This window comes from Mytilus edulis, chromosome 1 (assembly GCF_963676685.1).
Source record: "Mytilus edulis chromosome 1, xbMytEdul2.2, whole genome shotgun sequence".
Lineage (NCBI taxonomy): Eukaryota > Metazoa > Mollusca > Bivalvia > Mytilida > Mytilidae > Mytilus > Mytilus edulis.
Window position 1 is genome coordinate 52,419,468 of NC_092344.1, and position 25,816 is coordinate 52,445,283.

Below are 25,816 nucleotides of genomic sequence, written 5' to 3' on the forward strand. Positions count from 1 at the left end.
ATTGCCCTCAAAGTGGACACTCACAATTATAATTCATCAAATAAAGATAAGTCCATAGATAGTCATAAGAGGATCATAAGACATGTCCTAAGATATATCTAATAACAAGTCTTAGGAATGCTTCGTAATACCGACCCCTGGACATTAACTGTATCAAAAAAGGACAAAACACACTAACATGAAGGAATAATAAAAACGTTATGAAAATATTAAAAAAAAAATTTAAGCAATTTTTTGTAATATGTTTGCATTAAGTCATTATATGGTTATATGGGCTGTTACATTTGCATTGCTTATTAAATTGGTGGTATATACGCCAGGAGCGTTTCGTTTCGTATGCAGTAAGCATATAAGACATTGTTTTAGTCTTTGCATGCTATAAAACGAGAGGGAGGAGTATTACCCAAAATTTTTAGGCATCGTTCTTAAAATTTTTGGAAGAATTTAGTTACTAGTATCTAATGTAATTGTCATTGAGGAAATGCAAGCTTTTAGTTAATAGTGTCACACTTATTTAAGCTATGATGGACTACATGAAACATACAATTACATGAAAACACATTTTGCCAACATAAGTCATGAAACATCTATTTCTGAAACTTTGTGATCATTGTCCTCTACAGAAAAAGACACGTTCTGGCCTATTTATTGTTGTTTGTTATGCATTGGTGAATTTGAATGTATATTTTACTTCATTAAGATTTATCTTAAATGTTGTACAAGTTAAAATCATTTTTAAGCAATTTTTTGTACAGGTTATAACATGTATGAGGTACTTTTGTACATGTTATAACTTGTATTTTTGCATTATACAAGTTATAACATGTACAATATTTTTGTACATGTTATAACATGTACAAAATCGCAACTTGTACACGACATATACATGTCTCATACAAAAAAAAATATGGAAATAATTTTCCACTTTGTGTCAAATTGTAAATCAAATTTTAGAGAACATGCAAGTGAAGGCAACTAAATTTTGAGAATAGACCTTTTATAATTTTAAATTCAAAGTTGACTGATGATAAATATATCCAGATAATCCATCTGCACTTTGTTTCCTTCACCTTCTTCAAAATTTGCCAGACTTCAATGAAACTTTTGCATTGTTTCCAATAGTACAGCCAAGCACAGTTACTAACCGTCATGTGAAATGGCTTCATATGTTCATTTCATTTGATTTTAAGATGACGTTTTGGTTAGCAATTTTTAATACAACAATTATGAGATGTTTTCTTAAAGGGAGTCAAATACAATTTTACAAGACATTTTCATTTTTTTTCATGCATTTTGAAATATGTTGTAGATTGAGATTCATGAGACTTCATAGATTAAAACAAACAAGACTACTACACATGGCCAAATGTACATTCCCCCAGTGTAAATAACTTTAATTGTGTAACAATGTGTTATTGTGGTACCATAGTTAAAATATGGTAAAAATTCCAAAACTAACTTCCATATAAAAATGATCCCATAAGTCAAATCAAAATGACAATATGATATGGTCAAAGACACATTTCTAAACAGGCCTTCAAATTAAAAATTAATACACAAGACTGCAAATTTGAGGTTTTTGACAAATTTTCAGTATTTTACCCTAAAATGTATAAGAAGAACATTGTTTACCAAACAATTATTATGTTGGCAGTAAAGCTATGTACAGTCTTTCAGATACAAATTAGTCCATTTTGGTTGACAATGTCTTTAGATGCCATAATTTGCAAAAGCATGACAAATTTGCAATTTTGTAAAATGCCTTTAACAGATCTAGAATTTAATATATGGAAATATGTAAAATTTAACACTTTTTTCAGTAAATGATATAGACTATGTAATATTTAATTTCAAGTAGGATTTGACAACTTTTAAATATTGACTATGTAAGTGAAATAAATACAGGGAAAATTGGACCTTCTTATATCCAAAATCTCTTAATCATTTTATATAGACTCATGTAAGAACCAATCAGTGTATTCATCTTTATACTTAAACCAAAGCATATATTTCTAAATCTTCATTAAGAGTGCTTAAATATCTTACCACTGGAATTGCGAGTTGATCTCTGAGGCTTGGGTGACTGAGATAATTCTTGATCATCTATGATACCATTATGGAAATGGTTGTAATGATATGATAATCCTGGTCTGGTCTTATACCTGGCATTGCATACTTCACAGGCATATGGTTTTTCTCTTTCCTCTGGGTTTAAATCTTTATCTTTATCAATATTCTTCTTTCTTCCTCTTCCAGGTCCCTTTTATCAATTTAAAGAAAAGATATATAAACATTAAAGTCATCTCAATCTAAATTTTGAATTTTGCTTTGTTCTATCAAGATTAGTAATGTTGAAAATAAATGGAGAGTGTGTATGATGCTTCCGCTTGTATATCATATAAAGTTATATACTGACATAACTGAAAAACAGTAAAAGTGACACTAACCAAATTTGTACTTGATCTGAGTTTTGTGGTTATAAGTATTGTGTAAAAGTTTCATAACATTTGGTTGAGGCGAACCAAAGAAAGAGAAACAAAACAAAAAATCAACCAATTTTTCCATTTGTAAAGGGGCATAACTCTAGAACAGCAAAAGTAACACCACCAAAATTTGTATTTTGTGGTATAAATAATCATTGTGTAAATTTTTTTGTAAAATTTGGTTGAGGCTAACTTAAGTTATAGAACGGAAATGAAACTTTCAGCTATTTTTCCATGTGTAAAGGGGCATAACTCAAGAACAATTACAGCAACACCACCAAAACTCATAACTGATTTGTATTTTGTTGTTATAAGCATTTTATATAAGTTTCATAACATCTGATTGAGGCAAACTAAAGTTAAGAGAATGGAAACAAAATATTCAGCAATTTTTCCAATTGAAAAGGGGCATAACTCTAGAACGGTTAAAGTGACGTCCCAACAATTCACACTTGAGCTGCATTTTGTGGTAATAAGCATTGTGTATAAGTTTCACACCATTTGGTGGAGGCAAACTAAAGTTAGAGGACGGAAACCAACTTTAGGACAAACAGTCTGACGAATGTATGTACAGACAAGGGTAAAACTTAATGCCCCCCTCCACTACGGCTGGGGCATAAAGAAAAGCTACAGTCCTAGTCTCACAAAATTCCATAAAGTTTGGACAAAGCAAATTGGTGTTTAAAAATGAACCCACCGACTGCACTTAGAATATTGGCTACTCTTATTTTTGACTTTTTGCAAGATATTTGAAATTGTCCAGTTTTATCCATTTAGTGCTAATAAAAAATTTGCCCGCTAAACCCTACTTTTCTTTTCATAATTTTATTACATATTGTTTAAAAAGCCTTTTATGAAAATCTTATATAATCCTTGTTATTTTTTTCATAGTTTTTGAAAACTGGTGCTAATGTAAAGAAATTTTTTTTTTTCACAAAAAATGTTGTTGTGAATACTGTATTTTGGAATGAATAGATATTCCAAAGATAGATGTACATACCAACATAATCTACATTAAACATATACTTGTACCTATTTAAAAAAAAAAAAAAAGATTAGAAGATTTCACCTGGTAATTGATCTTAATCTGTATTGTATTATAAACCAAATAAAAATTTGTACTATTCCAATCAACATGTAAATAATGTATTTTACATAAAAGCTTAAATTGCAAAGAGACACTACACATAGGTGTCAATATCTACACACCCACTGATAAGTTGTCATAAATCATGCATGTCGACGCTGGTATTCATTAGCGGCCAGTTTAAGCAGTCAAATCAAAATGTAATTAATTCTGCTCTAGATAAGCAGATTCAGTATCAATAAATTTATGTTAGAACTTTTTAACTGGAGGGGCACGTGGAGGTGCCTCCTGGTAAATCTGCTAATGTATTCTACCCTGAGTTGTAAGAGAAATTTTATAATGATTCTATTCACCTTTTTCTTGCGGCGTTTAATATATGTTTCTTCAAAGTCACTAATATCTGACTGGTCATCTACCATTTCACCTGCGTCTGGTGGTTCATCTATATCATCATATTCATCATACCATGCATCTTTGCTCAACTCATTCTTCTCATCTTCTACTCGAATAGCTGGATTCTCTACTGTACTTATTTGATGCATATCTGTCAATAAAACTGTTATAATAAAAATGTCTTGGTTGTTTTTGCAGCAAATATAACCTGGTTACTCCTAGGAACCTGAATCACTCACAAGGTTAGATCTAAAATTAATTGCTTAAGGTGGCTCTGGACTATTCCAAGTTTCTATCAGAAGTGCCGCATTTTTAGTAATTTTATTCTTTACAGAAAGTGAATCAAATTGGTCGAAAAAAAGTGGGGATCACAGACCATTTAAGCTCAAAATTTTACTTTTAAACAGGTATGTAAAAGGGACCATTTTTCAATGAAATGATAGGGAAAATAGAGGTGTTGACATATTTGTATCGGAATATCAAAAAAACGTTCTATGACACTTGGTCCAAAACTGTAACATAAAAAGCTGAAATATAGCTTCAAAGAATGAGCAAATAAAAAACATAGGTCACCAATAAGGAAAAAAAAATATTTTGCCTTAAAACACAAATTTTGGCGGGAAAATGGTGAAAATGGGTGAAATGTCATTTTGAGCCTTTAACAGATAGACATAATAACGAAAATATTCTTTTAGTGACATAACTACAATGATTTAACATCTCTAATCAACCAAAATATTTAAAAAAATAATATCGAATTTAGGACAAATACTTTTCGTGTGCATTGTAATTCATGTGTGAAGGAATGCGCAGTCGAATAGTCTCGATCCACCTTAAGAAAAGATAATTTCTTACAAATTTACTATCAGGTGGGTCAATATCCCTTGTGTTCCTCAATTATGTGCCTCAAAATGAGGAACTCAAAAGTTGTGTGTAAATAAAACATCTCTGTGTTGTGATACTGGACATGTTTCTATTTTTAACAAGTGACTGAACTTAACCATATGTGTTGATTTGGAAAGTAAAGGAACTATGGTTATATTAAGGGTTATGTACCCTTGTGATGATTCAATGCTAGACATATGGACATTTTATAGAAAATCCATAGCCTTTATCCTTGTACTCTCATATTTTGCAATTTGATGACTGATAGATATAGGATTATTGCATGCAGTGCTAGCATTAATTTCATTAAAACAAGTGTATTAATGCAGTTATTGGTTAACAAAAATAAAAAATATGGACCCAATCAAGTACACCTTTTAAGGTGCACTCGACTTTAGTGACTCATCATGAGGTATTTTTGAATTTACAGGTTGGTTAGAACTTTTTGTAAAAAATAAACACTAGCACATCATAGAAAAGCAAGAGAGTAATCTATGTTTCAAATTTTATAACAAAAATCGCTGTATTAAAGGCTGTGGATTTTCTATAAAAATCTTGATTTATTTGCCACACAGTACTCTTTTTCTATTAAATGCAATAAAGCAGTAAGTTATAATGCTTTGTATCAAGTTTCCTGTTGGTATATGTGCAAAATGGTCTATCTCTATTATTCATTATATCTGTAGTTTTGATACAATTGAAGTTTGAAAATTTCGTACAAAAATGTCTACAGAAGGGGTCATAAACCTTACATGTGTTTAAAGTATTAAATTTTCAAGAACTTATTGTGTTAAAAAAGCAAGGAGCCGCATCATGAAAGGATTTTCCGGGTATGCTAACTTACGGAAAAAGAAATCTCACTTCCTACCCTGAAAATTTAACAACATATGTGAAAATGTCTTAGCTGCGGAAACAAGGCATCAAACATATCCATGTTTACGATATGGACTGAGCTACAGAATAAAATGTTAGCATTACCGCCTATGGAAATACAATTGCGCATATGACCCCAGATGTATTTGTCTTTCATCGTGCAAGATTCATACAAAGAACTTAGTATCCCATCTCAATTTGGTTCAAATGGGCTCAGCAAACCAAGAAATGAAGATGAATGTGTGATTTCCTTTTAATTTGTATAACCTTTATCCCATCCAGTTAAGAAACATACAAATATTGTTAAACTTTCAAGCCTCACTCGGATTTGTTTTTCTTCCATGGATATCTTTACTATCTAGTATCTAAACAACCTTAAAAACTTGTATGATTTAATATTTTTGATAAATGATTTAAATTCAAGTTTCTGAAATTTATTTAAATTTTAAATTTTAAAAGTGATATGAATTGATACATTTATTTTAAAGAGCACAATCTTTCCATTGAAATCTAAAAAAAGATTTTAAAAAATGCAGCACACATTCTTGTATGAATGTATTACCAGCTTCTCCAGTCTCGATCTCTGATGTCTTTTTGCATTCTGCATTCATAAAAGCCAATCGTTTTTTCTTTTTCCACCTCTTGACAGGGTAACTGTATAATTGGCCTTTACATTGTCCTGTGAAAAATTGCAATTATGAAATAATATGCAAGCTGTTAATAAACATACCAGTAATTAATATGGATATCATATCAATAAAAGGGTTCATTCAAACTATGCCAACATTGTCAAATTTAGGTAAAATTGCATGAAAAAATGAAGGCATAGGTTGAATAATATACAACAGCTTAAGTGTTATAAAAAGAATTGATTAGGGCTAATCATTTACAATCAGTTTAAACTAAGCATGTACTCAAAACAATTTTTTTGTTACATGTTATCATGGTAATAGTTAAAATCTAGGTAATTGTATGTGTTGATATCTCTTATTTAAGAATTGAATGCTTCTGTATGTAATTTTAATAATTTTGTATGAAGTGCTTCATTCTAGAAAGGTGCAAACAATCAACAATTTTACAACCCTATAAAATTACTTAAAGGGGCACTAGCTGTCAAATTCGTTGTCACCGATTTGACTCAAAATCTCATATTTGATTTATAATAATGTAAAACATTTATCCTAACTACCAAAAGTCTAAAATAAACAGTTTACAGAGCATGGGGTAGATAATATGAAGGTTCGTTTCGTGTGTATTTTAGTCCAGACGCCATCTAATTAACTATCGATTTGACCTCAGATGACCATATAAGCGACGTAAACATAATAAAGATATGAATAGATTAAACCAACACGTGCAATAGGATTTTTTTTTAGGTCTGTTTGAGTTTATTTTACAGATTAAAAATTATTAAAATATATGTTTCTCATTGATTTTAACCGTACAAGAGTGATTTTATATGGATCGAATCAGTAATCAAATGATTTACCGTAGTTTCACTTTCATTGTTGACATTCTTTTTCTTTAAATAACCAGTACACGTACAATGCATGCGTTGTCAATCTCTAGCAAGGGGTTAAATTGAAGTTCACATGAATACGGATTTAATGAGGTCGACTTATTCACTTGCAAGTGAATGAGTAACATGAGTAATTATCAATGTTTCTTCGCTTAATTTGACAAAATTGAACCATTTTGGATGCTAAAAGCGAATTATTATTTCACTATTTCACTTTCATTATTGATTGAACAAAAAAAAAATCTTACTTTAGTTTTTTATATATCTCGTAGCTAGTGCCCCTTTAAAGAAGCATTAAATTCTTATAATTACATTTTTATTCTAGTTTGTTGGAAAAATAGATTTCTATCATTTATTTCTGCAATTAACCTGTGCACTTTATTGTGATGGCACATGTCATCTTAAATTATACACTTCATTGGGATATATAGGAAGGTTAATTTTAGTATGATGCGCAAGTGTTGTTATCCAATGAAAGTAACAGATTCTTCTGAAACATACATGTATGTAATTATAAGAATTGATATATGATAAAACAATGGAAAATGATGAGTTATATAAATTTATTACAGGAATATTCACCAATTCATATATTAAATATACCATCATATAAGAAAGTTAAGCAACACAACTTCTGACTGAATTAAAGTAAAACAAAATCCCCAGTTTATATTTTCTTAATCTACAATTGTTTGTGTATTCAAATGTACAACAGTTATAACAGCCACACATTTTGCACTAATGATTAGGTCTTGAAAAAAATGCATAAAATGAGCTGTGAATCTGATGGCATAATTAATTGTATACAGTCGTGATTTTCGCAATTTGCGAAAAAAATTAATTGTGGCGTTTAAAATTCGTTATTTGCCAAAGAATTTGGTGAAAGAAATATATATAACAATTTATTTCATCCATCTTGTTTATTTACTTTTTTCAGGTTTCTCAGACTTTACCTGATTAGACAAATTCGCCTTGAACTCGTTAAGATTTTGACAGAAAATCAATAATCAGCTGATTGCATTTTATAGCTAACGACAACAAAGGACTAATTAATAAAGGTGTTGAATGTATTGTTAGTCAAAATGATATGGTTACATGCCATCCGTCACATGTCACATAAAGGATTTATTAACAACTTTGCGGTGCACGTGTTCGAAGCAAGCTTTTGACTTCTCCTCTCCTCTAGTCCAGAAAAGAAAACTGTTGTTAGGACAAAAAATGTTCAAAAGCAAGAAAAATCTTTGATTTAAAACTTTATCCTATGACTTTTATATAGATAATTGATTTGAGAGAGTACTTTAAGTCGTTTGGGTGACATGACATGTTTAAAGCATAGATTTATTTACGTCTCAACTTTTTTATTTAAAATGGTCTGGAAAAGAAAACTGTCGTTTTTTAGAAATCTATGCCAAAAGGTTGGGAGCAACCCCTCGAATGAAAGTAACCCTTCAATGTAATGACTACACCTTAAAGAAGGGATCAATTTCAAGTGATAAAAGCTTTTACGTAAAAACCACATCTTAGTACAAAAGGGCACATATTTTTCTTTTGAAGAAACTTTCCCAAAGAACTATACATCTTTCTGGTATTATATGGTCAAAGCATGTACAAGAATTTTGTTATATTTCAGGACTTACATCTTCTTTATTATTAAAAGTAAGTAGCCCCCTCTTTTAGAAAAGTTGTTCAAAATATAATGAATTTTCCCCCTTTTAAGTTTGTCTTTTTAAAAGTAAATATTTAGTGTTTATTCATTACAATGTAGACTCCAAGATGAGTTTGAGAGAATAATCATAGCCAACAATGGGGTAAACTCATCTTATTTAGAGAGGGGGGTGTAGAAAAAAAGGAAAATTTTAAACGAAAAATATATTTTATGTTAATTGGCGAAAAAAAATAATAAAGTGGGGAAAAATATATTGTTTTGGCGAAAGATGTGGCCAAAAAAAATATTGACCCAGGGGAAACCCTGATTACATATGAATAAAATTACATTTCCCTCACAAAATTTGGCAGGCACTTCCCCCCACACACACACACAAACCTCTACATGCTCTGTTTTCATCATTTTTTTTAGATTTCTTCTTTCTCACCTGCTTTCATTGATCAATCATGATCAAATGTTTGCAAAGATTGAAGATACCGGTAGAGGGACATCTTTAACAGAGATATCATCCCAAATTTATTGGACCTGTCACATATTGTTTCTAAAATATCCTGATGAATTTAATTTTATTAAATTGTCTTCCGTATAAAATACTTACCTTGTTGTCTATCTTTATATGGATGCCACAAAGCTGTATGATTCTGTGCCACACCAGTCTGGGAGTCAAGAAAAGGCAATCTCATTTTCCTTTCTATGCACAGGCGTGTATTAACATTGGCAGCATTCTCAATTGCTTCTATGAATGTCTGTTCACTCCCACCAATGCTAAAAAGTATACATTTAACATATTATTTCAAATAATATTATCTAAAAATCTAATTCTAGAAAATAAATTAATACATGTATTCGCATTGTGCAGGTACGAATTATAGAACACAAGAGTCCACAGGCTGAAATATCTTCCCTTCTTTACTTATCATTGATATTGTGTTTATAGTCCTAAAGATAAAGCTTTATCACAACTGTCACATAAACTTAGCATTAACCAAGAAAACTAAACATTGACCAATGAACCATGAAAATGAGGTCAAGGTCAGATGAACCATGCCAGGCAGACATGTACAGCTAACAATTCTTCAATACAACAAATAAAGTTCACCTATTGCTTAAAGTTTAAGAAAAACAGACCAAAACACAACCAGATGCTCCGCAGGGGGCAGCTTTATACAACCACAGAGGTTGAACCCTGAACAGTTGGGGCAAGTATGGACACAACATTCAAGCTTGACACAGCTCTGAATTTGAATTGTGATAAAATCTTTGACATAATATGGGTTTCTAACACAAAAATAATGTCAAATCTAGTATCGCAATATATTGTGTAATTAAAGATTTCTTCTTCAAACTTTTCAAAAATTTGAAATTTGAAAAATTTGGAAAAAAAATAACTAAAAACTACTACCACCCCCTTTATTTGGCAATTAGTCCAAAACCTGACATTTCTTTCAGGGCTCACACTACTTCAGAATTATAGGGAGAAGTGACTTCTCTTTTTGAAACTGATAGGGAGAAGTGGTGAGATTTGAAAGAGAAGTGCTCATTCGCGCGGGTGCGCTACAATGTTTGGATTTTACAATAGCATAAAGGGCCATATGTAAATAATGTTCTTTTTATGTTGTTCATTTCATATGAGTAAAAAATTACAATTAAAGTAACATTTGAAATTAAAAGTTGTTTAAGTTTTACTAAGGTTCTTGTGAGAAACTACCAACTAAATATCTAGCACTAAAAAAAAATATTTTATTTTAAAAAATGTAAAGAAATTATATCAATTACATTTTAATTAAAAATTATCTTGTGTATGAAATTCAGTGTTTCTCATAAAAAAAAATATAAAAGTTATTAAGCTGGGCCATAATATATTGATATTAGTATAATAGAGTTAAGCAACTTTAATCAATAGTTTGAAACATTCATAAAAAATATAGGGAATTATATACACCAATCAATTAGATGTAACCAAAAGTCTCTTAATGCGTGTGGGATGCGTAATTTTTCCCTTTGGGATCAATATTCTTCTGTCAGCTGTTCCATCCGTGCGTCCGTAGTAATTATTGTAAAAGTACGGATTTCGGTCATAGCTGGTCCGGTTCAGATCCGTAGTTTAGAAATCGGTCAATGGCGGACGAATGCAAGAAAATTTACAAAAATAAACGATGTTTGACAAGTTATTTGGAAAGGAACATGACGGTTTTAATGCAATAAATGGATTAAACATTTACTGGAGGCAACTTTTATCACGTTTAAATGAAGTAACAAACTTATTTTGCCGCCGAAATTTAGGTTGATGTACGTTTTCGAGTAACAAGCACCGGAACTTGCGAAAATGCACGAAGTGATAAAAAGTTGTATTTTTATCAAATAACCTGATACACACTGTGAAGCAATGCTTCAACCTCTTTTCTAAAGATAATGAATAGCTTATGTCTGAATTTCTTTAATTATCAGTAAAAAATTGATGTTTCATCAACTTTGTAAAAATTGAAAATGTCCGATGACGGAAGCGACTGAAAGCGACTTTCGTCAAGAACAAGGCGACTTGTTTTCACTTTTTGGGGTCGGGGAAAGCGAAGTGACGGTCGGGAGGGCGACTTCTTCGCCCAAGTCGCCTGGTAGCGTGAGCCCTGTTCTTTATACATATTTTACAAGTAGTGTAAGGGTGGTAAATCCAAACATTCCCAACATTGTGAGTTAAATGTTTTTGAATTACCTCCCTTACACTGCTTTTAAATTGTCTTAAGGGCATACGATACAGTTACAGGGGAGGTAATGACGTTGCTAACGTAAAATGTTATTTTCCCGACTTCAAACTGTGACATATCGGGAAAAGATGCATTTTTCGACTGATTTTTATCATTTAAACTGATTTAATTTGAAAACGAGTGCATGGACCCCTATTTTTTAAAACTACATTTTGTTTCATTTTGCAGGGAGATTATGTGGACCAAATTTTATAAAACTGTAAATAGTGCAATTTTTTTAATTTTGATAAATATACAGCGAAAATGACGTTTTTTCGCAATTCATGACCATTTGATAAATATGAGTTATTTCTGAATAAAAAATGCATATTTCTTTAGGATACTTATAAAATACAGAAATTACAAATTATTTAACAAAAAACAATTTGTGTTTATCTTTAAAAACAAAAAAGTTATGACTTTCTTTCAAAAGGAAAAATACGGCCACAAATTCAAATTTTAAGCAAATATACAAAATTTCGACCTCATTTTACTCAAAAAGTAGCACATGAAGGTATATTTTTTATTACATATTTGATTTAATCAGGCAAAACATAGCCTATATGGAAATTTTCATCGAACTGTAAATACGGGATCAAAACTGTATCGTATGCCCTTAATTGTCCATTGACCAGAAAAACTTAGGTTTTCCCCTTTTTGGCCCCTAATTCCAAAACAAATTGAGCCATAACTCCCCAAAGTCAATACTAACTATCCCTTCATGGTATGGAAACTCATGGTATAATTTCAGAGAGATTCATACACTTAAACATAAGTTAGTGTTTGAAAACTACAAAAATGCTTATTTTGGGCCCCCTTTTTGGCCCCTAATTCCAAAACAATTGGGACCATAACCCCCAAAATCGACCCCAACCTTCCGTTAGTGGTATTGAACCTTCTGGTAAAAATTTGTAAAGATCCATTCACTAAAACTAAAGTTATTGTCCGGAAACTAAACCCATCTTCGAACAACGACGCAGACGACGACAACATGATAGCATTATATGACGCAAAATTTTTTTTTGCAGTCATATAAAAACAGACCAAAACATAAAAACTTAACAATAACAATTGAACCATGAAACTGAGGTTGAGGTCATATGATACCTGCCAGTTGGACATGTACACCTTACAGTCCTTCCATACATCGAATATACTAGACCTAGTAATATTGCTTATAGTATCTGAGATATGGACTTGACCACCAAAACTTAACCTTGTTCACTGATCCATGAAATGAGGTTGAGGTCAAGTGAAAACTCTCTGATGGGCATGAGGACTTTACAAGATACGCACATACCATATATATATAGTTATCCTATTACTTATAATAAGAGAGAATTCAACATTACAAGCAATCTTAAATTTTTTTCAAGTAGTCAATGAACCATGAAAATGAGGTCAAGGACATTGGACATGTGACTGATGGAAACTTTGTAACATGAGGCATCTATATACAAAGTATGAAGCAACCAGGTCTTCCACCTTCTTAAATATAAAGCTTTAAGAAGTTACATGTAGCTAACGCTGCCACAGCTGTAGCTGGATCACTATCCCTATGCCAAGCTTACTGCGACAAAAGTGGAAGGCTCGACAAAACTTCTGTAAATTCAGAAATTATTGTGAAGTTTTTACTAATGCGAATAATGCTATTATAATTTACAACTAAACACCATCTTTGAAGAAAATGACAGTCACGATTTATTCACATTACATGTTTTATACAGATGTTACATAAAAAAAAAAAAACACACACACAGCCTACACTCATAAAATTCAAACCATTTCAGCAATCTTGTTCATTCGTCAACCATCTCTCCCATCTCACGTCACTATCACACAACGACAAAATAAGGGAAACAACATTAACACTGTTTAGCGTAATCACGGACATGAAGACAAAGTCACAGTCACAACACCACTCTCAAGAATATTTCGTCCTCGAAATAAAAGATAAATCAAGATAAATGAGTAACACGAATGACCAAATAACACTGTTATTATCCAAATAACACTTGTAATGACTGAATAACACTTGAAATTTTCATATTAGCACATATTGGTGACTTTTAAACATTAATTATAAAATAATAATATATTATCGATGTATTTAATAAGTTAATAATGATCTACAGAGAGCAGATAAGTTCATAAAGATTATTTTAAATTTAGTGTGTACATCGAACATGGCGGCCATTGTGATTTCCGTGGTCACCATTTTGGATGTACACACTAAATTTTAAAAGTTTTTTATAAACTTATCTGCTTTCTGTAAATCATTTATAAGTTATCATGGTTATTGTAACTTTTTCGTTTATTACATGCATCACTGGGTTTTATGATCGTGATATAATTAGATTACTTAGCCGCATTAACTGTTATAAAGTCATTCCTTACAATCTATGTTTATCGCCTTTAATCAGATTGTACTTGTTAAATGTCAAATCAATCATGTTAATCAGCTGGTGCCCCTTTGTTAAGTTTATACAGGTGTCTCGGTTGACCTTAGCTTCGGTTGACCTTAGCTCCGGGCTCCTGTAACATAGCGCCTGTAGAATATTTCTTTGTTCAGAGTCATTTAACCATATCGTAATCAGGTTACTAGAGTAGAATAAAAGAGAGAAATAGTTGTAGATGCGGGGGAGACGATTTTGTGTACGAGAGGTGTGTACTTACGATTTATGATTATACCACCGATTTGTTGAGCCTGCAGTTTAGATGTTGTAAACTTATATTACTGTTACATGCAGTTTAAATGTTGTAAACATATATAATTTACTGTTACATGTAGTTTGGATTTTTGAATAATATAGTATTGAACTTTTAATCGACTTTGTGTTTATGTTAACTTGCAAGACTTCGTTCAGACTATACCAGGATCCATTTATTTATTTATGTGACCAGGATAATTACACCGTTATTGCTAGGATTTCAAACTCCTGTGCTCTAGGTTCGTTATAAATGTCCATAAATTTGTTATTATACAAATTTTGAATCTTGCATTTAAAAAAAGCGTTTACGGGTGTCAAATAGGGGATTGGACAATGCTGGTCATTATGAACAAACATTAATATTCATATGGTTACCATTTTTTAAGCACAGAAGGGTTAATTAAAATATCTGACGCCATGTCCACTTCTTTGTTTGAGCGTTAAAAGGTTATCTCCCTTAAAAAAACACCGTCTAAATACCAAAACGTTCGTATCTTAATAACAGTCCCGGAAGGACTGAAATACAGATTGCCTGCACTAGTCTAGACTTATCGAGTAATCAGCCAGTCAAGACCCATGCTACAATTTACACACGAGTCGTGCAACACTGACTTTAAAGCAATATGGTCATATTTGTTTAAATTGAGGTCAAATGTCATCTTTACTGGCAAATTCTGTAAAAATTTTGAAGAGTTTCTATTGAATATATTTTTTTTTCAATGTGTAATCTCTACCATAATACAAATGGTAGTATTTTGGCTTTAGTAATGTTTGTTGAATACTTTTAAAAACCTCAATCACACCGGCACTTGTCTCAGATTCCCCCCCCCCCCCCCTAATATCTCTATATACGGCTTATTATAACTTGAACATGTTATATTAAGGTATATAGCAGGTGGATAAAAATCCTAGACAAGTGTCTGTGCTCAATCACTACTAGTATTTTTTTCTCTTTAAAAAAGACTACTCGTAACTTCAGAGGTTTTTTTTTGTCACAATTATTGCTGCTTCCATATTATTATCTACTGTTACTTATTTCACTCTGGCCCTTTATGTCTTTTACATGATCATCAATAGATATTACAACCATAACCCCCTTTTTCCCCCATTGCAACTTACCACTTACTTCAAAAGGTATCCAATAACGATAATTTCCCGAAATGACCAATGTAAATAATTTCAAATGAAAAATCTAACAATCTGATTTACGTATATAAAGTAATGAACCAAAACAAATATAATAGGGTCTTTGCATCGGAAATAAACACAGTTATCTTAAAACCAGTTGTTACGGGTTATGTTCTTCTCATATATTTTATGATGATACGATTCTAAACTCCTTAAGGGAGGGATTGTGCTTGATATTCATAATATGATAAAGACTTAAATACTCTTTCAATCAGTATGATTGCGATCTGGAGCTGGCATGTCAATAACTGCTAGTAGTCCTTTGTTAATTAAGTAATGCACTAGTATCAATGTCATTTTGTTAAGTTTCTTTTATTACCTTTTCTGACATCGGACTCGGACTTCTACTGAACTGAGTTTTACTGTGAGTAATGCTGTGTGTTTGGGTTTTTTTCTACATTGGCTAAGAGGTATTAGGGGAGGGTTGACATTTCAAAAAAGCCTGTTTAACTCCGCCGCATTTTTGCGCCGGTCTCAAGTTAAGAGCCTCTGTATGGCCTTTGTTAGTCTTGTATGATTTTTAATTTTAGTTCATTTATATATTTCGGAGTTTAGTTTCACGTCCAGTATTACTGAACTAGTACAGATTTTTGTTTAGGGGCAGAAGTCATGCACGGGTTGTTATTTGTTTCTGTATATCATCCGAATGTAAGAATGGTAATGGGGAATGAGAAGGCCACTAATGGGTCTTCAATACAGCGAGATAACCCCACACCTGACTTGGGACAGGCACACACATAATGTTTGTCATATTATATCTGAACATCATGCATGATCTTGTTCAATGGAACTATATTTGAGGACTGGTAGTGAATTTTTTACTCGATTGCTTTCTTTTGATTTGTATAGCTGAATATACATGTAAAATGATACATGGACTGCGTGTAAAATAATGGCTATATTTTTGTTTTCTTTTGAGTTTCATTATATATTAAGTGAATTTTAGTCAAATTTTGTATTTCAGAGTACAAATTACAAAGTCAAAATTCAAATTATAATTTGTACAAAACGATTACTTGAACACAAGTGACCAAATATTTATTTTTTAACGATATTGCTGAACAAATAACCTCTTGATGCAGACTATTTCGAAATCGTGATAGGACATACAAATCAATCCCTGGATTATCGTATCACTGACTATGAGACATAAACGCCGTATGCCTGTTTTATCTCAAGTTTGATGGGATAGATGTGTCTAACATATACACGCCTGGTAAACCATCTAATCTCAACCAAATGTTTAGACGGAAAAAAGTATTCTGGCACTTCCTGTTGAACTTTTCTGGTTCAAAATATTCAAAATCACAGGGTAGTCGACTTTTCGTCAATATACTTAAAATCAATGATTTTTTTTGTAAAAAAGGAGAATGTCATGCCATAGATAATTAATATTTGTAACTAATATGTCTCTTCTTGGTTCAAAATATCTGAAATTGAAGTCACAATCACTTTTCTCCTACGGATTATCATGTTTACTTTCTTTGAATCCGACAGAACTGCTATTATATAAATGATTTTTCAAGAATTATTTGTGTTTTTTTATGCAATCGTGATTGCTTTACGATCACCACGTCTGTAAATTGCAAAAAATATTTGTTTGTCAAGCCTATTCTTAACAGAAAAATGAAAAATTCTAAATGGTTGAGATATAAAGGTATTGGTTGAGTCTTTTTGTCACAATGTTGAGACTTTCTGGTTACTTTGTGTCATAAAATATAGTATTGTTAAAACGGGCATTGGCGCTGAGGTTTCAAAGTTCAAATATTAATCAACTACGACTAGCAAGCCAACACGCGTGCATTATTACTATATAAAGATAAAAACTATTAAAATACATATGCTAGAGTTTATTTCAACTAATTAAAATGTAATTTCTATTGTAAAAATAAAGTTGTTTCCCAAAATGAACAAAGAAACTGTATCAATGCGCGGTACTATTCGAGTTTACCTTTTTTACTGTTAACCTAATTTATGTTTTCTGTCTGTGGTAAGTTAAAATCTAAATACAGATACAATTTTAAGAATTGCCGATAGAAAAATGCATGCCTTACAAGTGTAAATAAGATTATTTTATAATATTTATTTATTGATATGATTTGGATGAATTCGATTCCTAACAGACATTATTCAATGCCGAAAATGCGTACATTTATAAAGAAATATAATTGTTAAAAACTAAACAATCGAACAGGACCCCATTTTCTATGTTTATTTTTTCGTACACATCATTTCAGGATGAGTTCTAAAAGGTGGTTATCATTTATTTGTGAGTAAAAGATGTCATTTTTGTCATTATAATACTTATGAAAAAATATGATTCGATTTTAAAACTGCTTTGCAAGTACTATAACTGACGTCCAACTTAATGTAATCACAGGTGTTGTATTGCAAATAATTATAACTTAGATTGTTTGTTCACAACTGTATTCAGGGTAATATTCACGGGAACATTTATATTATACCCCGGGCCCCGTCACACTAGGTCATGATCGCACTACGATCTCTAAAAAAATAATGCTTTTGACGATCGTAGTGCGATCGTGTAGATCGCAGTATGGTCGTGGTACGGTCTTGATGAGGTCTTGATGATCGTGTTGAGAGTAGCCAACTTTAAACATGTTCAAAACAATCGTGAGGCGTTCCAGGTAGAACTAACCAAATAAATAAATAAATAAATAAATAATCTTTATTTCAAGAGGATGATCCCATTAGTTAAAACTAATCTTCCTGAGAGTCCTCAAAATAATAATAACATATTTATAAGTACATAGAGTATTATAAAGTTATATTATACACAATATACAATTGTATTTAAATAATAATGAAAAAGCATATTAATTTGCACAATTGATGAAAAATTTGTAACATTTTGTTTTAAAAGATACAAGTGTATTACTCATTTTTATTTCATTTGGTAAACTGTTCCATATTTGAGAACCTGAATATGTAAATGTTTTCTTTAAAAAATTTGTTTTTGGTTTTGGAAGATTTAATAGTTTTTCATCAGCTGAACGTAATTTATAATTTTGATTATCAGTAAAATGAAAATTTTCTTGTAAATAGTTAGGAACCATACCATTTAATGATTTAAATACAAGTATTGCCTTTTGGTATTGAATGCGTTTTTCCATATTTAACCAGTGTAAACTATTAAACAATAAACTGGATGATGTCATTATGTCAGCTTCTACTATAACCCTAGCAGATTTCTTTAATAACTTATTTAGTTTATTTATTCCACTTTCACAACAGCTTCCCCATATATTGCAACAATAATCAAATAATGGCAGAATATAAGCATTAAAATAGATAATACGTATATGCATAGGTAAATATTTTCTTATCTTTTGTAATAAATTGATTCTGTTTGATATAGTACATGACATTTTATCTATCTGCTGATTCCAACTTAGGTTTTTGTCAATATATAAACCAAGAAGTTTTTCACAATCTACATTTTCTATTTGTTCATTTGAAATATTGATATCTAAACTGTTTCCAGTTGAACAAAGCCTTTGTTTTGAACCAATAATCATTGATTTACACTTTTTGGCATTTAATTTCATACAATTTTGCGAACACCAGTTTTCAATTACATGAATATCATTTTGAAGGTTAGAAGTTAACTGAAGTAAATTATTACCTTTACAATGTAATGTAGAATCATCTGCATATAAATCTATTAATGAATGTTCTATATTAAGTGGTAAATCATTGATATATAAAATAAATAACAGAGGGCCCAGGATAGAACCTTGTGGTACCCCAGTTTTTATGCATTTAGTATTAGACATGACGTTATTGACCTTCACTTGTTGGCTTCGTTCAATCAAGTAAGACTTAAACCAGTCTAGTGTACAATTTGAAACATTATAATATTCAAGTTTTTTCAATAAAATTATGTGATTAACCAGATCAAAAGCTTTCTTTAAATCTAAAAATATAACTCCGTTTATCTCTCCATTATCTATATTTGCTAACCATTCATCTACTAATTTAGTAAGAGCAGTAGTACACGAATGTTTAGGTCTGAAACCTGACTGTGTAGTATTAAGAAGGTCATTACTATTTAAAAATATATACAAACTATTAGCTATATGTCGTTCTATAATTTTTGAGAGACAAGGCAAAACTGCTATTGGTCTATAATTATCAGGATTACAGGCATCGCCACTTTTAAAAATTGGGCAAACTCTTGCAGTTTTAAAAATACTTGGAAATTTACCACTTTTGATGCTTAGATTAAATATATATGTCAAGGCTGGTGCAATGACATCGCTGCACATACTCAAAATATTTGGTCCGACATCATCTAAACCAGTTGCTTTAGACTTGTCAAGTTTTTTTAAATACATGTTTACATCTAAAATACTCATTTCTGGTATAATGAATTTTTCACTACCCGTTTGTAACTTTGATTTTACAAATTTTTTGAGTGCATCAAAACTGGCACCATCATCATTATTACATAATTTGTTATCAACTATACCTTCAGCAATATTTGTGAAATGCACATTAAATGTATTTGCTATATCAACATCATTTTGAATTACACTATTTTTATATTCTAAATGCGTGATATTATTATGTGCTTTTTTAGGATTTAGACTTTTGACATACTTCCAAATAGTTTTACTATCTTTACAATTTGAAATAGCATTTTGGAAATATTTTTTCTTTGCCTGTTCTACTAAAAATGTAACCTTATTACGCCAAATTTTATAATTATATATATCACCAATTCTTTGAAAATGATCTCTTTGGTGTCTAGCGCTATTTATATCAGAAGTCCACCACTCTGGTTGTTGGGTGTTTTTTACCCTTTTAATTTTCTTAGGAGCATGTTTGTCTAGGGTGCTGAGAAATAAATTATACCAATAATTAGCTGCTTCATCAACATCTCCAATCGATTCAATGAGATAAAAAGGAGTATTTGTTAAATTTTCAATAAATTTATTTTTATCAAATTGTTTGAATGATCTATATTCTATGGACAAATGCTCCATTTTTGATATTTTTGGGTTAAGTTTTCTTGTTACGCAAACAGGATAATGATCACTGACAGCATAACTAGGCACCTTTACTTCTATAATATGGTCTACATCGGTCGTATATATATGGTCTATGGTAGTTGCACATTTATCTGTTACTCGTGTCGGTTTATTTACAATTTGTTGTAAACCATACAAATTAATACAGTGCTTCCATTTTTGGTTTCCGACAACTGTATGATTTATATGTGAAAAGTTTATATTAAAATCTCCTAAGAGTATAATTTCTTTATTTTCTGCAGACGCTTTATCTATTTCTTTTTCAGCTGAATCAATCCAAGATTGAAATGAACTCGGTGGACGATAAAAAATGCCTATTAAAATAGAGTTTGTGTTTGGAAATTTAATTTCAATCCATAAAGATTCAATACTACTTATTTCTAAATCGATTCTTCTCTGATGACATACACTATTTCGTATGTACGCAATGACACCTCCGCCATAATTAATAGCGTTTCTATCTTTTCTTTCTATTTTGTAACCTTCAATTTGTAATGTTTCGGTACTAATTTCATTATTTAAAAATGTTTCTACCATACCAAATATATCAAATAATTGTTCATATTTTAATAGAAATTTTATTTCTTCAATTTTTGGTTGTAAATGTTGAATATTTAAACAACCTAGTTTAAACCCTTTTTTAAACAACCAACTTGCTTCATTATTTCTACTTTTATTTACTGAACTAGGTGTTTTATTTTGACTCTTTCTATGTCTCTTTTGAGATTTTCTCCAATTATTAGTATTACTGTTGTTTATATTATCAATGTCTTTTATATTACATGAACATTGTATACTACTACATTTATCACATAACAGATTTAAAATATTATATCTGTTTGAAAAACTAGAACAAGCTAAATGCAAATCAGTTCTAGGTTCGTGGGGAAATCAGGTCGTAGTTCTGTTCTAGTCGTAGATTGTTTTCATCCGTAAATAGTACTGTTCTAGTCGTAGAACTGACCAAAGATCTAAGTAGAACTGTCTAAAACTGTTCTAGCGTGGCACTGTCAGGATCAGTTCCAGGTTGAACTGTGTAAATCAGTTCCAGGTAGAACTGACTGACCAAATCAGTTCCAGGTAGAACTGACTGACCAAATCAGTTCCAGGTAGAACTGACTGACCAAATCAGTTCTAGGTAGAACTGACCAAATCAGTTCTAGGTTAGAACTGTTCTAGCTTAAAAGTTTCAGGAGATAGTTCTACATTCTGTCCTAGAACAGTTCTCTTTCAGAGTATGACACTTAGAGGTGATCTCTATAGATGTATGTACATCTCTTTTACACATATCTATTTTAAATGAGGATAACTTTTGATGAAATATATGAAATTTTAAGATTATGAATTTTTAAGATTATCCATTTTTGAATATTAATTCAGTTTTCTTTTTAAATATTTTAAAACTGGTATCGACGTAGCAAAAGTGCGGGAGATAGTCAGTTTGAACTCTGGGCAGGTCAACCCCAATTAAAAAGAAAATGTATGTGTCTATGCTTAGCATGCGATATCTGCTTAAAACTGTGGTTACTCTTCACCAGATAGCTCGAACGGACGCCGAAAGGATAAAAAAAAGTTTTTCATTTACAAAATTTTCATCCCATGATTCGTTAGGAATCCGCGATGTAATAAAACGGATGTGTAATATGCCGAAAAATAGTAGGGGTGGAAAAGGAATAAGAAAATAATGTCAGAATAAAAAGCCAATAACTTTGCCTGATCATGATTTAGAAGTTGAGCCAAAAATTATCATGATATGAAAGAAAACTAACATACCAAGAATTGCTTTTTCTTACGCGATTTTTTTCAATTGTGTGTATCCGTTATCAATTATCTTTCCGTTCATGTCCGTTTCACATCCGTTTTATTCGTTTTACGTCCGCGGTAAAGTCCGTTAGTGAACCTGTCTTCCTGACCTCCAACGGATGTATAACGGACAAGTAACGGATACAAAATGAACACAGACCGGACGAGTATTGTAAAAAAAAAAACGGACGCCTACCGGACACTTCATCCGTTGAACGTCCGTTCAAAGTTTTGAACATGCTCAAATTTTCCACCGGACCAAACGGACGTTGACTGATAAAGTGGACACTGAACGAAATGAAACATATATGGACGGACGTCTAACGGATAACAACACGCGGGTTACGGACACAAATGAATTGAAAAAAAGTTATTGGTTCGATGTCCGTTCGAGCTATTCGGAAGGTGTGAATGGAGTTTTAAGCACCGGTCACACGTTATTGGATAGCGCAAACGGACGCCGAACGGATAACTTTTTTTTTCAATCCGTTCATGTCCGTTAGACGTCCCTTAATTTTCCTTTCATGTCCGTTCAGCATCCGTTTTATCCATTCAATGTCCCTTCTGTCCGGATGAAAATTTTGAGCATGTCCAAAACTGCGGAATTAATGGACGTTCAACGAATGAATTGTCCGTTGTACATCCGGTAGGCGTCCGTTTTTTTACGGTACTTGTCTGTTCCGTTTTCGTTGGATAACTATTTTGTCAACGGAAACATTTTTCTTTTATCCGTTAGGCGTCCGTTCGTGCTATCCGGTAAGGTGTGGTCACAGCTTAAGTGAGGAGTAAACACTTCTAGGCTTAGATTTAGAATATGTGTTCTTTGGGGATTCCGTATATCGTCAGATTATCGGAATTCCAATGGGGACTAACTGTGCACCACTTATTGCGGACCTGTTTTTGTATTGTTATGAGTTACAATTTATGACAAAAATAAGCAAAGACCCATCGAAACAACATCTGATAAACAAATTTAATAATACTTTTAGATATTTGGATGATATTTTGGCTCTCAATAATGACGACTTCAGTATGTATATTAATGAAAGGAGTAGGTCCGGTAAGACCATTTTTTGGCCCCAAAATATAGCAGTTTTACAAAATTGTTAAAATGTAAACGTTTAGTTATTTATTGGACAGTAGAATGCTTCTGCTATATAAATATGGGCTGTTTTTGACAATACAATGCACATATATCGGGTACTAGCACCATTAAGTCATGCTAAATTACTGAAATCTTCACAATTCTAGCATTTTAGTTAAATTTTAGACGGTTTTCGTGTAAAACGAAAGTGGCCGCATTCGTGTTCATCCTTAATATTGAAATGCAAGTTGTATTTTATGATAATACATAACATATATAAAGGTTGAGGATGAACACGGATGCGGCCACTTTCATTTTTGACAAAAACCATCTGTAAAGTGACATTTTTCGGCATATTTGGTAGATTTTTCATATTTAAGCTTGAATCGGATCGTTTTTAATGACTACATCAGTTAAAATCTTTCACATAAACTAATTGATTCAAATGAAATAGACACTTAAGTGTTTAAAAAGTGGTCAAAATCTTTCGTCAGATGAACCTGAAATTTGAGGCCAAAATCGGTCCTTACCGGACCTACTCCTTTATCCTGTTGAACTTACTTTAAATAAAGCTAATACTAACAATGACCACTGCCCTTTTCTCGATCTTGATATCTATATCACTAATGGAAAGCTGAATACTAAAATTTATGATAAAAGGGATGATTTTTCATTTCCTATCGTTAATTATCCGTTTTTAGATGGTGACGTTCCCTTGTCACCATCTTACGGTGTTTATATATCTCAACTTGTACGATTCGCTCGTGTATGTAACAATGTTTTAGATTTTAACGAGAGAAATTTATGTATTACTGAAAAAATTATTACACCAGGGTTTTCGATATCACAAACTAGTCAAAACATTTACTAAATTTTATCATCGGTATAAAGACATCATTCGTAAATATAGCTCAACATGCAGACTTCTAATACGTCCAGGTATTTCACATCCAATTTTTTATGGTAATATTCTTTATAAAGCACAAAGGTGTCAGTATTCACCTCAGAAACTTACAAAACCTTTGAATAGACTTATTAAGAAGGGATATAATTACGATACTGTTGTCAAGTCATTAAAGATTGCATATTTTGGCGTTAATATTGAGTCACTGATAAGGTCTTTGCATCGGAACTAAACACATTTATTCTAAAAACAGTTGTTGGCATGACACGGGTTATGTTCTTCTCATATATGTTATGATGGTATGATACTAAACCCCTAACGGGAAGGATTGTGCCTGATGTTCATATGATGAAATCATAATCTTTCAGTCAGTTTAGTTGAAGTCTGGAGCTGGCATGTCAGTTAACTGCTAGTAGTCTGTTGTTATTTATGTATTATTGTCATTTTGTTTATTTTCTTTGGTTACATCTTCTGATATCAGACTCGGATTTCTCTTGAACTGAATTTTAATGTGCGTATTGTTATGCGTTTACTTTACTACATTGGTTAGAGGTATAGGGGGAGGGTTGAGATCTCACAAACATGTTTAACCCCGCCGCATTTTTGCGCCTGTCCCAAGTCAGGAGCCTCTGGCCTTTGTTAGTCTTGTATTATTTTAATTTTAGTTTCTTGTGTACAATTTGGAAATTAGTATGGCGTTCATTATCACTGGACTAGTATATATTTGTTTAGGGGCCAGCTGAAGGACGCCTCCGGGTGCGGGAATTTCTCGCTACATTGAAGACCTGTTGGTGACCCTCTGCTGTTGTTTTTTATTTGGGCGGGTTGTTGTCTCTTTGACACATTCCCCATTTCCATTCTCAATTTTATTAAAAAGGGACAAATCTTAACTACGGGATAAAACCTTGTGTATACTATAAATATATATATAAAAGAAGATGTGGTATGATTGCCAATGAGACAACTCTCCACAAGAGACCACAATGACACAGAAATTAACAATTATAGGTCACCGTATGGCCTACAACAATGAGCAAAGCCCATACTGCATAGTCAGCTATAAAAGGCCCTTAAATGACAATGTAAAACAATTGTAACGAGAAAACTAACGGCCTTATTTATATAAATTTTAAACGAAAATCAAATATGTAACACATAAACAAACGGCAATCACTGAATTACAGGGTCCTAACTTAGGACATGCACATACATACATAATGTGGCGGGGTTAACATCCCATTAAAAATGTTATAGCGGGATTCCAAACCTTCCCTAACCTGGCACAAACGGCGTGTCAATCTAGTACAAAGGAAGGTTTATATTCATGCAACATTTTCATGTACCCGTCTTGAATATGCATTTAGTTAGACAATGGGCGTTAATGAATCATTCAAGCATCAATACTACAATCTCATCTGTGCAGTT

General features: G+C 31.8%; 1 protein-coding gene across 2 annotated transcripts; it reads right to left on the minus strand.

Moving 5' to 3' along the window:
- Nucleotides 1-2,046: 2,046 nt before the first annotated feature.
- Nucleotides 2,047-14,845, minus strand: LOC139484838 (zinc finger protein ubi-d4 B-like; the record flags this gene model as incomplete). Of its 2 annotated transcripts, none has more annotated exon segments than XM_071268841.1 (5): nt 2,047-2,260; nt 3,924-4,114; nt 6,284-6,400; nt 9,505-9,671; nt 14,734-14,845. In XM_071268841.1, coding segments are annotated over 5 exon segments (733 nt in total), but the record flags the coding sequence as incomplete, so codon positions are not given.
- Nucleotides 14,846-25,816: the final 10,971 nt, after the last annotated feature.